At 39.7% G+C, this 17,416-nt stretch overlaps 1 protein-coding gene across 1 annotated transcript in view; it reads right to left on the bottom strand.

Annotated features, from left to right (window-relative positions):
- rbfox1 (RNA binding fox-1 homolog 1) overlaps positions 1–17,064 on the bottom strand; it is a 100,696-nt gene extending 83,632 nt beyond the window's left edge. Inside the window, exons 1-2 of the mRNA XM_067570434.1 lie at positions 16,919–17,064; positions 15,561–15,854 (exon numbers count right to left, since the gene is read on the bottom strand). Of these exons, the coding sequence (XP_067426535.1) occupies positions 15,561–15,818 (258 nt within the window). The 5' untranslated portion in view covers positions 15,819–15,854; positions 16,919–17,064. The remainder of the gene's footprint in view (positions 1–15,560; positions 15,855–16,918) is intronic.
- Positions 17,065–17,416: the final 352 nt, after the last annotated feature.

Raw genomic sequence — 17,416 nt, 5'->3', positions numbered from 1 at the left:
CTGCCTTTTTTTTTTTCTCACACTTTGTCTCTCAGCTCCGTCTGTCAGTTTTATGTGCTTCAGAAACATTAGTTATGTTTGACATGTACATAAATGATGTAGTTCCATCGCAAGTTTATAAAAATCCATTTGCTCTCTCCTGTTTCCAAGGTCTCTCTCTCAGTGCACACAGTGTGGGGCTCAGAGTGAGGGGAGGCTGACGTCGCTCTATAAACACTCCAACCAGATGAGGTCATTCTTAGTGGATGTACACACACTTGCATGACTGAGAGAGAGAGGCTGAGAGATGTCAATTTCCACCTCCAACTGCAAAACATTATGGAAATAAGTCCATGCATTTTCAGCCTTTTACAATTGGTTTTAACTTTTCCCAGTCTCGAGTTCACTTTTTCTAAACACTCGTAATGCAGTGGTATTCCACTTTTTTCATTTCTTTGACAACAAAATGTGCTTGATGTGCAAAATTTTTACAAAAGTGAGTACAAGTCATTCAAAATCAACCACTACAAATATCCACAGCACACTGCAAAATTCTGAAAGCTACTCATAAGCTGTTACATTCATGGCCAATACGATTATGGAATCCCAGGAACATAAACTTGTTGCAGGCAATATTTAATTCAAAACATAAATAATAGAATGAGGTGAATAATTCAAATGGATGGTAAATACAAAGCTTTAGTTTTTTTCCTTTGCCAACACAAACTTATAAAATGATATTTCAGTACCATTCCACTAATAGGAGATTAACAAGAATATTGAATTATCAGCCAACAAGCTATTTACACTAATTGTTGGAATTCTTTCTATTATTATTTTTCTTTGTGTACTTTGTAGATAAATTGGATTCCCATTTTTTTTGCATGGAGTTGAGTTATGCCTGAAAGATTAATCATGAGAGTACAATTTTCACATTACATGAGCCACAGTTATAATTAGACAAAGAAAATAAAAAAAGGTACTGAAAATGCCCTCTGCCTCTGCATCATGTTGAGGTTTGAAAAGATATTTGTATTTTGTTGTTAAAAAGAATCAACAGAGTAGTGAGACTTAATCGACATACACAACCCACCATTAGCTAGTTGTATCACATTATTATAACTGCACAAGTAACTTATCAATATCATCAATTTTGAGTAGTATAATTACATTTGAAAACTATTGAGTCATTTTAATTATACCTCTAGTTTAATGTTTTATTGAAGATAGAATCAATTGCCCACAAATATATTTGTAATATATCTGGAGTTTAATTTATAGAAAATCATAATCACAGTATAGGTCAGAAAAAAATGTATATTGTTTAGATATTTTCTAAACATTCAGCCTTAAGTTTAGTCATGCTCTCTAGTCCTTTCTATGCTGTATTTATTGTGATGATTCTGTCCTGTACTGTGGTGCATTTGAAAAACAAGTGCATCCCAGTTAGATGTCTCATAAGTATGTAGTACATAAGATGACCAAATATGATAGCTGTTGTCATTATCCTCTGTCTGTGTTTTGGTATCTTGGGGATAAAATTTACTGTTGGGGCAAACAGCTGAAGCATGCAGGGGAGAAACACCCAAAGAGAGAGTAGACGTGGCTAACAGAAAAGGAAAAGAAAAGAAAAATAAAGCAGTGAGAGAGAGGTTTGATGATGTGGGGGAAGAAGTGCAGCAGACAGACTTGGAGAGAGAAGTAATGAGGCTTACAGATGTACAGTATGCCTTCTTTTTGCTGCCAACATGCTTTCTTTCTCTCATTCTTTCCTCTGGTAGAATTACTTGCAGCAAAGGAATCCTCAAACAACACTCACAGCACCCAATACATAAAAAGACCTCTATTTCTGATAAAGCCGATTATGAAAGTTTTCAAAGATTAAAGCAGAGCTGGAAATGTGATTTTCCAGCTCTGAAACACACTGCTGATAACTGATTGCCAGCTTTAAACTGTAACCACTAACCACTAACTACTGTAAAACTCAACAATGGGGCTGTGGTGTTGAAGGTGAAATCAGGTCCTATTTGTTATCTATCTATTTTGAAATCTCATAACATGTTAATTTTAATATATAATAAATAAATAAGGATGCCTCTTAATTTAGATCTACTGTATACTAGCAGGTGTTTATGTACACTGGTCTTCAGCTGATGACTGGCAAGGCTGGATTTAAACTGGGCAAAGTGAGCAACTGCCCCTGGTTCACGTGTACCAGTTGGTTTGTGGTGAGTGCAAAATTTGTTTGGGAACACACTAGAACGCAATATCAACAGAATTCATAAGGTCCTTAAAGAATCATTGTGGTTGATTACATCTTAAGTCGTATTTTTGTACTTTGTCCATTATTTGTATCGAGATCTGGAAATGCGATGACATTGCTACAATAAAGTGAGATGGGGCAAGAGACATGAGCAGTCAATATGAGTGAGACAGATAATCTGACAGGTTGTAAACAAGCCACTTCATCCAGATTGTGGAACTCACTTTATTTGGAGGTAAAACTGAGTGTGAATGCATCCCAACGCTGCTCATTACACAAGAAAACTGTGTGTGCACAACTACTTTATAGTTTGTGTAATTTTTTTATCATTTACTTGACTGAGCTAAAAGATCAGCTAAAAGATTGAATTCAGGAACTAATCAGGGAGCTGAAACCCAGGAGTCCCCCACATGGAGCCACCATCCAATATCAGCTGCAATGCATGTATGTGCCCTCATCTTCCTCTAATGCCTGGGACGCTGATGGTAAGCCCATTTGCAGATGTTGTAAAAAAGCAGGCCATGTTGCTAGGTTCTGTAAAAACCACTTGGAGCCCTTGCCAGCTTTAAACAAGTTGCCCCTGCTGCTGAGGCCCAAGCAGTGGGGCTAGGCCAGGATGATGTACTGTCCTCTGATGATCTGGACTATGGCTGTGATACTTTTACTCATAGAATCAACTCTGTGAGGGAAAGATTTAATGTGAGGATACAGATAAAATCTAAAAATAAAAACAATTTACCGTGGCTTAATGAAAATTTGTGGAAAATAATGAAATCTAGAGATGTTGCACTAAGGAAGGCAATTAAAACTAGAAGAGACACTGACATGCTGATTTATGAAGGTTTAAGGAACAAAGTTATCCAAGAGCTCAGAGAAGCTCTTGATCTGGAGCTAAGTTTGTCAAATCACACAAAGATATTTTAACTCCCCCTATTGCTCGTTTAATTAACTTGTCTTTTAAACACAGCCCTTTTCCTGATGACTGGAAATGTGCCATTGTCACGCCTATTTTTAAATCTGGAGACCGCCTTGAGGCCAGTAACTACAGACCAATAAGTATACTGCCAGTACTCTCAAAGGTCACTGAGAACATTGTCAAACAACTGACAACATTTCTTAATACAAGTAATTTTGGTCTACATTGTATGCAATTTGGCTTTCAATCAAATCGTTCCACGGAAACTGCTACCTTGCACTTAATAGAGCAAATTAAATCAAGACTTGACAAAGGAGGAGTAGTTGGTGCTGTAAAGATCTGCGTAAAGCATTTTACACAGTCAATCATGATGTTTTAATATCAAAACTCTCTAAATTTAACTTCTCGTCTGGCATGGATGTCTTCATATTTATCTAATAGGAGACAATGTGTTAAAGTTGGTGACACACTGTCCAGTAACATGAAGTGCACAATGGGTGTTCCACAAGGGTCAGTGTTAGGTCCCCTATTATTTAGCTTATATATTAATGATCTCCCCCATCAATGTCATGATGCAGAGCTACAAATGTATGCAGATGACACCATGGTGTACACACATGCAAAAACAGCCGAGTTAGCTGCTTCTAAGCTAACAATTGCATTGGAAAGGATCACACATTGGCTTGATCAATCATGTCTGAGTCTAAATGTAAACAAGACAAAAGGGTATGTTTTTCTCTAAGACTATGGTACAACCTCCTAATGCTGATATTTTCATAAAAGGTGAAAAAATTGACATAGTTACTGATTTTAGATATCTTGGTGTGACACTGGATCCAAATGTGAACTTTAAGAAACATGTTAACATATTAGAAACTGTCTCTCTTTGGACGCAGCCAAGATATTTATGCATGTTGGGGGCAGGCTGGAGAAACAGCCATAAAACCTCTTGAGTCCTTATACAAACAAACTTTAAAAACTCTGGACAAAAAGCCAATGCATTTCCATCACTGTAGGGTACTGGAGAAATACAATTTACTGAACTTTGAGAATCTTAGATTACTCTCAAATTTGTGCCTAGTTTATAAAATTTTAAATGGTTTGGCACCTCCACTATGTGACTTTGTGTCAGTAAATCCTATTAGATCCTCCAGAATTTCCTCTTTAAAAGATTGTACCATACCATTTTGTTGCATTGCATTTAGGAGGTCAGCTTTCTCTGTGAAAACCACAACTCAGTGGAATGCCCTACCTGATGATATGAAGAACTGTAGTCAGCTGTATGACCAATGAGTCACACAACTGAGTTTAGTTTACATTACTTCTAATTGACATTGTGGGTGTATGTGATGTGTTGTGTGTAGCTTTCTAGTTTGTATTTTGTATGGTGTGTTCTGTGTGTTTTTTTTTTGCTTTTTTTTGGGTGGGGGGTGAGGGTTGCTTTTTACTGTTTGTTGTTGTGCTGTTGTATGTTTTTTGTCGGGGACTACAGATGCAAATTAGCTTCAAGCTAACTCTGGTGCAGTGCATCTTTAATGTTTCAAACTGCACACTGACCCATTCAACAAATAAATAAATCAAATCAGATAAAGTGTCTGCTGTTACTGATTGGCCAGTTCCCATAACAGCAAAACAACTAAACCATTCTTGGATCTAGCTGATTATTACAGATGCTTTGTCTCTGGATTTGCAAAAATCACCCACTCCCTAAATGCACTGCCGGTGGGCATCCCAAATGACAAGAAGTAAGCCTCCCGCCCCCTTAGTTGGTCAGTGTGTCAAAAAAATGCTATCCACCAGCGCGGTTGGACTGGTGAGACAATACAAGAGACTGTGTATCCAGGGAGGAGTCCTGTGCTGTAGAATAACTGACCCTAATACATATGAGTTACAGTTTCAGATTGTGTGTCCCGCTTCCAGGTGTCTAGAGGTGTGGCAATGGCATCATGAGGCTGCTGCTCATGCAGGAGCAGGGAGGACACTGACCAGCCTGAGATGGCACTTCTTCTGGACAGACATGGACAAGTAGGTACGGGGGTTTCAATCTGGGTGTGTCACCTGTAGTCTTCAGAAAGACCCAGCTGAACCCCGGGCCTCTTTAACTCCCACTGATGTTACATACCCCTTGGAGGTAATGGCACTAGACTTCCTTTCCTTCAGTAGGCCAAGTGTTACCTACCAGAACATTCTAGTAATGACAGAAAAGTTCACCCGTTACGCCTGGGCTGTGCCAATACGTGACCAAACTGCAAAGGCTACCCTACGTACAGTTTAGTCCCATATCATTCAAACATTCAGTTGCCCAGCCCCATTCCATTCAGACCAAGGCCCAAATTTGGAATCTGATTTGATGAAACAACTTTGTGACTTGCATGGTATCTCAATAAGCTGCACTACCCCATACCATCCAGTTGGTAATGGCCAAGTAGAGCAAATGAATCAGACACTGCTGAATATGCTATGCACCCTGGAGGCAGAAAAACAGCACCGGTGGCCTGAACACTTACCTGAGCTGTTACAAGCTTACAACAACACAGTTTATAGTGCCACAGGGTTCACTCCTTCCGACCTCATGTTTTGGCGGCACTTGAGGCTGCCTGTTGATGTTGGGTCGGAAGCAATGGACACCAGGCTGACTGGTGACCTTGGTAGCTGGGTTCATGTCCAGCACCAAAAACTAACCTATGCCTAGCCCGTAAGAAGACAAGAAAGGCAGCTGAGCAGGCAAAACAGTGCTATGACCACGTGCAACACCATTGCTCATAGGTGAAAGAGTTTGGGAGCACAACAGGAACAGGCAAGGCCAAGGGAAAATGCATGGGAACTGGGACCCAGAACGACAAATAATACTAGAGATAGTGGGGGAACAGGTCTACTCTACAAGGTAAAGCCAGAAAGAGGAGGCAAAGAGAATGTTTTACACAGGAATGCCCTTAAACTTTGCACAGCCCCTCAGATTCAGACCCCTGTAGCCAAGCAAAGGGAAGAAGATAGGATTCAAGTGCCTATGATTTACTATATTTCTCGTCAAGGTCAGACAGCAGCGGGGGGGGGGGGGGGGGGGGGGGGGGGGGGGGGGGGGTTGTGACAGGGTCAGAAAATACTTTTTGAAAGTTTTTATCCATATGCTGTGTTTTTATTTCACTTTGCATGTGTTGATTGACACCTTTTACTTGGTTTGCTGTGTTAACTATTACTTCTTTAGGCATGTTTTTAATGTGTGTGTGTTTCAAGTATTGAACTTGGCACGATAAACCGAACAGGGAAGTAATGATCCTGGAAGAGACATATCTCCCGTCATGCCACTAATTGAAGAATGAGCGACAGGTGTGGCAGCACTGCACACAATTGTTTAGGGCGCTTCTCATACAGAGAGGGCTGAGGAACGACAAGACACAAAACACACAAGCAGACTGGCTAGTCCGGAGAAAAGCCCAGCGACAGAGTGTGGGGCGGTCCGGCAGTCACCAGCCAGTGACCCAGGAGTTGCCATGGGACTATGTGCAGCAGCCAGTGTCCACCAACACAGCTTCACTCGGCAGTTGATCAGCTGTAGCAAAGGAAAACCATCCTACGGGGTTGGAGCAGCTTGGCAGCCAGTGTGGGAGGACATGGACGTGGACATGGAAGAGGAGTCGTTGGACTGACCTTGGACTTTTTTAATGGGTTTTAACCTTGCTGTTAAGCAGCATTTTTTAGATTAACTTTATTACATCTTTATTTATACATTATATGTATTTATTCCTTAGTGATCTACTCATACTATTATTTATTCACTTAGTGGCTTACTGTTTTATCTTGGGTGGTACCATCCTTTGTATTCATTTTAAAATTGTATTAAATCTGATTCAAACTGAGTTTTAGACTCCTGCCTGGTTTGCAATTCTGCTCCCCCAATTTTTAAGTGACGCGAGCCCTCTAGGGCCCTAGGGCTCTGAATTAATCCCAGGTGTTGTTGGCTTCTTACTTATATCATCCTTAAATTATATCTGGTGTTTTGAGGTGCAGCCCTGCTGTTCCAAGCTGGGCTGGGTCACATTTGATTTATAGTTTCTCCTGTTGGTATCACAACAGCAACACTAAACAGGTGTATGATATGTGCTCAAGCTGTACCATTCTTTAACTATCTTCCCACAATAACTGTATTTACATTCTTTCATTCACTGTGTGTTATGAGCAATTAGGATCATACAAACAACCCTATGAGGGATGTCTCATCAGATTGCTATTTGCTATATACTGACTTAAACAGAGTGGTGTCAAGTTGCTAGTTTGTAATTACTGCTATAATCAGGTTTCCCCAGACATGCAGTTATCCATGGAGCTTAATTTTTGATTCAGATAAATACTGCATGGGTAAATCAAGTTTGAAAGTCCAACCAAAAAAAAAAAAAAAAAAGAAAGCTAAGTGATTTTTGCAATGCTAAGGGAAAACAGTATTACTATGCAAAATAATACATTTTTTATGACACTTAAGGCCAGTGCTGTTATAAATATTTATGAAAATGAACTGAGTTGTAAATCCTTAGAATAAATAACTAGCAGAATTTGTCACCTGCAAGGGTGCACACATACTGTATGCAGCATTAAAAATCATATGAATTCTGTTAGAACAGTGACTCAAAAATGGCTCCAGAGATCAGTGGCAATTGTTTTCGGTGAGCTGTAGTGTATGAGTGATAATCAGATAACACTCAGAAAATAACACTGGAGGGTCTGTTTTTTAGTTTTCTTATTCAGTCGTAGAAAATACAATGGAAGGGGCTGTAAGAGCTTTGTGTGGATTTCATCATCACCTGAATCTACACTGACAGCTTGATCTTCCTCATACTGTAACTGGTGATGTTGGAATAATCAGGTGATTACGGTTTAAATAGGACATATTTCAAACAGGGATTGATTTGCATGTCTTTAGAAGTGAGTAAGATGTAATCCACTGACTGTTGAGAAACATGACATAATATCAGCAGCCACTGTTGCTGACTATCAAGCAAACCCCATATCATATTTCCCAATCAATCAATCAATCAATCAATCAATCAATCAATCAATCAATTTTTATTTATATAGCGCCAAATCACAACAAAAGTAATCTCAGGGCACTTCTCACATAGAGCAGGTCTAGACCGTACCAATGAACAATAGTGCACCAGAAGAAGTAAGGTTTACAAGATTACACTGAGAATTGAACATTGTATGATGAGAATGATATTTTAACTTTTTACACTGAATTTAAAACAACCTGAGTTTTCAAATCCCGGTGCGGACCAAACCTGTGAGACCTGAAAAGGTGGGTCTCTGTCTGGTTCTAGCTGGACTGATGCAGTTTATTTGCGGTATGAAAGTAGGCCAATACTCTGAATTTTACTCTTTTACTTTGAAGTTTTTATCAAACTTAGTCCTTTGTACAGATAAAGTAATTACAGTAGGTGGCTTTAATATTCATGTGGACATTAATAATGACAGCCTTAGCACTGTGTTTATCTCATTATTAGACTCAATTGGCTTCTCTCAGAGTGTAAATACACTCATCACTGTACACTCATCACATCACCACACCCTCGACCTTGTTCTGATATATGGCATTCCCACAAAATCCTATTTTATTAGACCATTACTTGATAACTTTTGAATTCTTATTACTGGAATACATGCCATTAGACAAAAATGTATTCACTAGATGTCTATCTGATAGTGCTGTAGCTAAATTTAAGAAAGTGATTCCAACAGCATTGAATTCAATGCCATGTCTCAATACAACAGAGCACTCTTATGCTAACTATGCTAACTGGATTTTACAGGAAGCCAGTGCAGCGAAGCTAAAATTGGAGAAATATGATCTCCTTTCCTAGTTTTTGTCAGTACACCTGCAGCTGCATTCTGGACCAGCTGGAGAGTCTTTAGGGACTTGTTAGGACAGCCTGTTAATAAGGAATTGCAATAATCCAGCCTAGAAGTAACAAATGCATGGACTAGTTTTCCTATATCTTTGAGACAGGATGGTCCTGATTTTTGCAATATTACGTAGGTGAAAAAAAGGCAGTCCTTGAAATGTGTTTTATGTGGGAGCTGAAGGACATATCCTGATCAAAGATAACTCCCAGATTCTTTACAGTGGTGCTGGAGGCCAGGATAATGCCATCCAGAGTAACTATATCATTAGATAATGTGTTTCTGAAGTGTTTAGGGCCAAGCACAATAACTTTCAATTTTGTCTGAGTTTAGTAACAGAAAATTGCAGGTCATCCAAGTTTTTATGTCCTTACGGCATGCTTGGAGTTTAGTTCAACTGAACATTTAATAGTCTTTCCACAAAATCCTATTTTAATCCCATTACGTAGTAACTTCTGTATTCCTACCACTGCACTGCATGCCATTAGAAAAAAATTCTTCACTAGATGTCTATTTGAGAGTGCTGTAGCTAAATTTAAGGAAGCAATTCCATTAGCATTGACTACAATGCAATACAATATACAAAATACAATACAGTGCCAATACAACAGAGGACTCTCATGCAAAGTTTATTCCTTCCCAAATTGATCATCTTGTTGATAGTGCGCAGGGTCACTGCGAATGACATTCAACTTCATTGCCCCTTTAAAAAGAAGATAATAAAAGGTTAGCTCCATGGTATGACTCCCAAACCCGCAAATTAAAGCAAACAGTGAAAATTTGAAAGGATATGGCATTCCACCAAACTGGAAGAATCTCGCTTAATCTGGCAGGATAGTCTTAAGACATATAAGAAGGCCCTCTGTAATGCCAGAGCTGCCTATTACTCATCATTAATAGAGGAGAATAAAAACAGCCCTAGGTTCCTTTTCAGCACTTTGGCCAGGTTGACAAAGAGTCATAACTCTATTGATCCATGTATTCCTATAGCTCTCAGTAGTAACGACTTCATGAGCTTCTTTAATGATAAAATTCTAACTATTAGAGACAAAATTCACCACCTCCTGCCCTCAACAGGCACTGATTTATCCCCAAAACACATGAACCATAGAAACAGCTGTAAAACCTGATATATATTTAGACTGTTTTTCTCCAATCCACCTTCCTGAACTAACTTCAATGATTTCTTCATCTAAACCATCAACCTGTCTCTTAGACCCCATCCCAACTAGGCTGCTTAAGGAAGTCTTACCCTTAGTTAGCACTTCTTTACTAGATATGATCAATCTGTCTTTAGTAACAGGCTATGTATCACAGTTCTTAAAATTAGCTGTAATTAAACCTCTTCTTAAAAAGCCTACTCTTGATTCAGGTATTTTAGCCAATCAGTTGTGTGACTTTCTACATAACGATAGTTTATTTGAGGATCTTTCAGTGAGGATTTAGGGCGTATCATAGCACAGAGACGGCGGTGGTGATAGGGTACTACCAGCTCTTTTGGGTACAATACCATTAAGGGCTTTGTTGGTAAGGAGAAGGATTTTAAGTTCTATTTTGGATTTTACAGCAAGCCAGTGCAGCAAAGCTAAAATTGGAGAAATATGATCTCTTTTCCTAGTTTTTGTCAGCACATGTGCAGCTGCATTCTGGACCAGCTGGAAAGTCTTTAGAGACTTGTTAGGTTAGCCTGATAATAAGGAATTACAGTAATCCAGCCTAGGAGTAACAAATGCGTGAACTAGTTTTTCTGCATCTTTTTGAGACAGGATGGCCCTGATTTTTGCAATATTGCGAAGGTGAAAAAAGGCAGTCCTTGAAATGTGTTTTATGTGGGAGTTAAAGGACATATCCTAATCAAAGACAACTCCCAGATTCCTTACGATGGAGCTGGAGGTCAGGGCAATGCCATCTAGAGTAGCTATATCATTGGATAATATGTTTCTAAGGTGTTTAGGGCAAGCACAATAACTTCAGTTTTGTCTGAGTTTAGTAGCAGAAAATTGTAGTTGTCATTCAGGTCTTTATGTCCTTACGGCATGATTGGAGTTTAGTTGACTGGTTTCATCTGGCTTCACTGATTAATATAATTAATCATCAGCATTACAATGAAAATGTATGCAGTGCTTCCGAATAATATTACCTAAAGGAAGCATATGTAAGGTGAATAGTATTGGTCCCAGCAAAGAACCTTGTGGAACTTCATGTCTAACTTTTGCATGCATGGAGGATTCATCGTTAATATTTACAAACTGAAATCAATCTGATAAATAGAATTTAAACCAGCTTAATGCAGTTCCTTTAATGCCAATGAAATGGTCCAGTCTCTGTAATAGAATATAATGGTCAGTGGTGCAAAATGCAGCACTAAGATCTAACAAGACAAGTACAGAGAGAAGTAATTTGTCCGATGAAGTTAGGAGATCAGCTGTAACTTTCACCAGTGCTGTCTCTGTGCTATGATGTCTCTAATAGTTAGAATTTATCATTAAAAAATCATGAAGTCGTTATTACTGAGAGCTTTAGGAATACATGAATCAACTCCCAGAATGCAGCGTTACCTGTGGTTCTTAGAGTCTCCAAAAGCAGAAGCAAGAGCCTACAGCTATCAGGCTCTTCTCCTGTAGAACCATCTTCCAGTTTGGGTCCAGGAGGCAGACTATGGAATCAAATAATGGTCATAAATATTTTGAGCTTGTGAATTGGAGCTGTAGAAATATTTTGTGTATGTGTAATTAAAATTTGTGCAGGACGTTTTTCAACAGTGAGGTTTCACAAAGTCTGAGAGACAGACAACAAACTGTTGTGCAACTCTGAAGTTACAACTACAAACTGCAAGTTAAGAGCACAAATTTTGACCTTGTTTTTACATGTGAATCCTGACTGGTCAAATGCAGAGTCAATCTGTCCAGACAGAGGGCAGATGGTTCTGTTGCGTTCATCCCCCTGCAGGACTTGAAAGATGGACGAAGGTGTAAGTTCTCCTGCAACCCAGGTGGGTTTAACTGTACTTGAGGATGCTGTAGAACTTAATGGTAAGCATTTAATGTGTTGTGTATTTAGCTTGCAGTTAGTTCGCTGTTATTGTAAGGTAACGCAGTCGTTGTCCATCTTTCAAGACCTGCAGGGGTTTGAAGACAATGGAAACATCTGCCCTCTGATTGGACAGACTGACTCTGCATTTGACCAACTGGGATTCACACATCAAAACAGGGTCAAAATTTGCATTCGTAACGTGCAGTTTGTAGTTGTAGCTTCAGTTTCCCACACACAGGTAGGAAATTTGTCTCTCAGACTTTGTGAAACCTCACTGTTGAAAAAAATCCTGCACAAATTTTAATTACACATACAACAAATATTTCTACAGCTACAAAAACTTTTTAGATATGCAAATTATGTGTGCACAAAACTTTCTGACACATACACAAAATATTTCTACAGCTTCAAAACATTTTTACACATGCACAAAATATTTCTACAGCTGAAAAACTTTATTACACATTCACAAACCATTTCACAAGCTCAAAATATTTATGACCATTATTTGATTCCATAGCAGCCACCCTCTCTATGTTTAAGAGTAGGCTTAAAACTTTCCTTTTTGATGAAGCTTATAGTTAGGGCTGACTGGGCTTGCCTTGGACTAGCCCCTAGTTATTAGGGATGTGCAGAGAGCCCAGTATTTGTATTTGTATCTATATTGTTAAGGCAACAAAATTATTTGTATTTGTATTTGTATTTGAATAAAAGTGGAAATAGGCATACAAATCCAATACAATTTTTTTTCATTCAAATATTTTAAAAATTATTTGTTTTCAGGGGGGGAAAAAAAGTCAAATATTAGCGCACAGGTTGGTTAAATTGCTATCTCAGTCTCTGTCCTCTGCTCCGCTGTCACATCTATCAACAGGTCTCAATGAGGGGAGTCACATCCACCTGCTACATGACACAGTTCTTAATATCACTCCCGGAGTTGGGGGTGTTTGCCAGAGATAAAGCACACACAAAGTGCTCACAAGGGACTCTCCATAACTTGTTGTTCCCTTTCTCCTTTCCACAAAGTTAGGTTGTAAAAACTAGGCAATAAATGAAAAGTGCAAAGCAATAATTGCCTTTGAAGTTCTCCCTTATACGTAACATGCTGTGCTGTTTGTGTTATGGGTGTATAAATAGGTAGAGGTCTGTCTGCATTGAGGTGATGAGTTAAGTTTTAGCTCAGTAGTCAGTGCAGTCGTCTATGATCTGGGAGACTCTAGTTTGAGACCCGGTGTGGGGACTTCCTTCATAGGGTAGTTTATTCTTGAACACTTATTGTAACACTTAAATTTTCTAAAATTAAAAGCACAATTAAACCAAAAACAGGATTTTTAATCGTCTTTTCACTTTTATTCAAATACAATAACAAATATTTGTATTTCAACAAATACAGATGCAAATACAAATACTGGGCCCTCTGCACATCCCTAATCTCCACACCATGTCTCAAACTGGAGTCTCCCAGATCATAGACGGCTGCGCTGACCACTGAGCCAAAACTCAGCTCATCACCTCAGTGCAGATAGACCTCTAGGTATTTATACACCCATAACAGAGACAGCACAGTGTGTAACGTGTAGGAAAAAATTTCAAAGGCATTTATTGCCTATTTTTTACAACCTAATTTTGTGGAAAGGAGAAGGGGAATAACAGGTTATGGAGAGTCCCTTGTGAGAATTTTGCGTGTGTCAGCAGCTCAGCTTTATCTCTGGGGATCATCCCAACTCTGGGAGTGATGTCCAAATTAGGAAATGTGCGTCATGTAGCAGGTGGATGTGACTCCTCTCGTTGAGACCTGCTGATAGACATGACAGCGGAGCACAGGAGAGAGACTGAGATAGTGATGTACATGACATGTTTTTTTTCTTCCTGAAAACAAATAATTTTTAAAATATTTGTTTGAAATAAATATTCAGAAAAAAAACACTATTGGTTTTCTTTTTCGAATAACAGATTCGGTTACACCCATACTAGTTATACTGCTATGGGCCTAGGCTGTCGGGGGACTTCCCATGATGCACTGAGCTCCTCTGCCCCGTCTCCATCCGTACGCATTCATGTACCATTAATGCATATTACTAACATGGCCTCTTCCCTGGAGGTTTTGTGCTTTCTCGTGTCACAGGTTTCTATGGATCATGGTCACGGACTGCTTGGTTATGGATAGCGGGCTTCCATGGATCATGGTTGTGGACTGCCTGGTTATGGATAGCAGGCTGCTGCCATGATCCTGCTTGATGCCCACCCCTACTATTGTTATTATTCATATTTCTATTATTATTATTATTGTTGTTATTCTTATTATTGTTGTTTTTGTGCTTCTCTGTGTCTCTCTCTCCCCTCTCCCCCTCCTTCTTTCTCTCTCAACCCAACCGATCAAGGCATATGGGTGCCCACCTAGAGCCTGGTTTGAGGTTTCTTCCCATTAAAGAGGAGTTTTTAGCTTTCCGCTGCTGCCAAGTGCTTACTCATGGGGCAATGTTGGGTCTCTGTAAATTAAAGAGAACAGTCTAGAATTGCTCTATGTGAAAAATGCAGAGATAACTTCTGTTGTGATTAGGCACTATATAAATAAAATTGACTTGATTTGACATTCACTGGGGAAAAGTACACCGCTAACATCAGCTAGCAGGCTAGATAGCTAATTAGCTGCTTAGTTGCAGCACATTAAACAGCATGTAAATGTTCCTAAATGTCACTTCAGTCCAGTTAGATGCTGGTGTGGTTCTTACTCTTCAGTACCAGTGCTAGCAACACACTGTCTGCACATGACTTATAGAACTGTTGTCAATCAAACACAGATACAAACATGCCCTCCTGCCAGCTGAGATGAAAAAGAGCATTTCTGGTATTTTTGATATTTCCCTGGAAGCAGGGAGAACCCTGCAAGGGACAACCCTGAAAAGAAAAGTCTTCACCAAACCTTTAAGCCCCCATGTGGAGGATAAGAACATTTGTGGCCACAGACTACTTGTAGTAGCAGTATAATTAACGGGCAGATAACTACAACTCCCACATCATCACCAGTGCTACTATTACATGATATACAGAATATGAACCATGCTTAATGACTGTCAGCATACTTCACTTATTTTACCTTTTGTGTTATTTATGAAAATCATGAGAAATCTGTAAAAAGTAGACACGGTTTTAACACTATTTACATGGTTTGATTCATCCTTACAAGTTGACTTCCACCAAATAGTACTGCCCTGCAACCCCATAGTGAGGCTACTTGACAGGAGAGGACTTCTGAGATGTTGCCTATAGGCACTGCACCCAATGGTTGCTCATTAAGAGATAAGACAAACAATTACTGCTCCTAAATACAAAATTTATCAATTTTCCATGTTACAACATGCAAATAGGACAATATCGGTTTAAAATAAATAATAATAGAAAAACATGATACAACCATTAGACTCTGGCACCCAGCTATCCCCAACTTAAACACTAACTTCTCCCATGATGTCTTACTGTGGCTGTGCCAGTGACCGTCTGACTGCCGGTGTCTGACCCACTCTGCTCGCTGTGGCTCTGCGAAGTTGGGTAAATGTTGAGTGGATGCTCACTGACGGAGGCCTGGACTCCGGTGTAGTCTTGTGGTGCTGCTGGGTGCTGGTGTGGATGTGGGTGGGAGTGTGGATGTGGGTGGGGATGTGAAGCTGTGAACTCAGCTGGAATGCCATTCTGGGGAGGGGGGGCAAACTGGGCTGATGGGTAAGCCTGGGCCATGGATGGGTCCGGGGTTGCCGGTGTGTCCTGGTTACCCTGTACAGACAAAAAATGCAAATTTTAATTCAGAAAACCATTTCCTGCAATTCCTTACTAAAAGAGTAACTTACATAACAGCCCCTGAAAATCACCTGTTTTCTGACCTCCAGTGGTTTAACTTCTCACTTTGCTGCAGTGATGTACAGGTGCCTAGAGTACTTCATTTAGTACTCCAGGACACCATGACAACACTGTTGGGTGCTAGTGTCAGCATCAGGCCAGATGTACCCAATAAATATTCATTATCAATAACTGAAAATATGGGAAATACATACAACTGTACTGGAAAATCAATCATATTTATTTTTAAGACATTTCAACAAAATATGTTAACAAAATGAAATGGTTACTAAGTAGATCAGCAGTGTTGGTGAACGGGTTTCTGAATGTGTAGTGTTGTATGGTGTAAAATAAAGATATATGCAAAGGTGAGAGCCAGTGATGGCGTGACAGAGAAGGAATGGGGACAGCTGATCCTAAATGCATTCTGGATGGACAGGCCAGGTTCACCCAGTTGCACTATACAGTCTCTATATAGCAGATCTGAGTCAGATCTCAGATTGGTGCTGATGTGCTGATGTGCTGCAGTAAGCCTATTGTCTCATTTCCAGCTGCCGACTGTTTTTACTGATAGCATTTTTGCTGCTCTCAACTCAGTTAATTTTGCTAATATTCCTCATTACTGTGGATAAATACCTGCTGTATATTTAAACTTACACTAGTTTTGCTCAAGCACTCTTAGCTCTCTCCTTTTATTAGTGACTTTTTTTCGCTAATCCCACAGTTGTTAGTTATTTTAGCTCAGCAGTTAGCTTAGCAGCTAACTTAGCTAAGCAGTTAGCGATGGATTCTCTCTCCCCCCCCTGCTCTCTCTTGCTCGGTGTGTCATATGTTTAGCTATTCCTCTGGCTCCTTTAGTGATAATGGTACGTGTAATAAATGTAGTTTATTTGCAGTGTTGGAGGCGAGGCTCAGTGTATTGGAAGCAGGGTTCTGCACCATGGAAAACCAATCATTAGCTTATGTAGTTAGCCAGCCCCAAGTAGCTGGTGCGGGCTGACCTTGCGTAGTTCCTACTCCCCCCGGTAGTTCCCGAGCAGCCAGGAAGCCAGGGTCGCTGGGTGACTGTCCAAAGGTAGCATAGACCTAAGCAGAAGGCATGGCTCACCACCAACCAGTTCACATTTCTAACAGGTTCTCCCCAAACAGTAACAAACCCGTTGAGAAACCAATTTGATTATTGGCAGCTCCATAGCGAGAAACATGAAGTTAGCAACACCAGTGACCATAGTCAAATGCATTCCTGGGGCCAGAGCAGGCGACATAGAATCAAATTTAAAACTGCTGGCTAAGGATAAGTGTAAATATGGTACGATTATTATTCATGTCGGCATGAATGACTCCCAATTACACCAATCGCAGGTCACTAAAATTAATGTTGAGTCTGTGTGTACATATTAGGGATGTGCAGAGAGCCCAGTATTTGTATTTGTATCTGTACTTGTTGAGGCAGCAAAATTATTTGTATTTGTTGTCAAACAAAAGTGGAAAGAGGCTTA

The sequence above is a fragment of the Thunnus thynnus genome, chromosome 17 (assembly GCF_963924715.1).
Source record: "Thunnus thynnus chromosome 17, fThuThy2.1, whole genome shotgun sequence".
Lineage (NCBI taxonomy): Eukaryota > Metazoa > Chordata > Actinopteri > Scombriformes > Scombridae > Thunnus > Thunnus thynnus.
The sequence above is the reverse complement of the archived record's forward strand: the minus strand, read 5'-3'. Positions and strand labels throughout refer to the sequence as shown.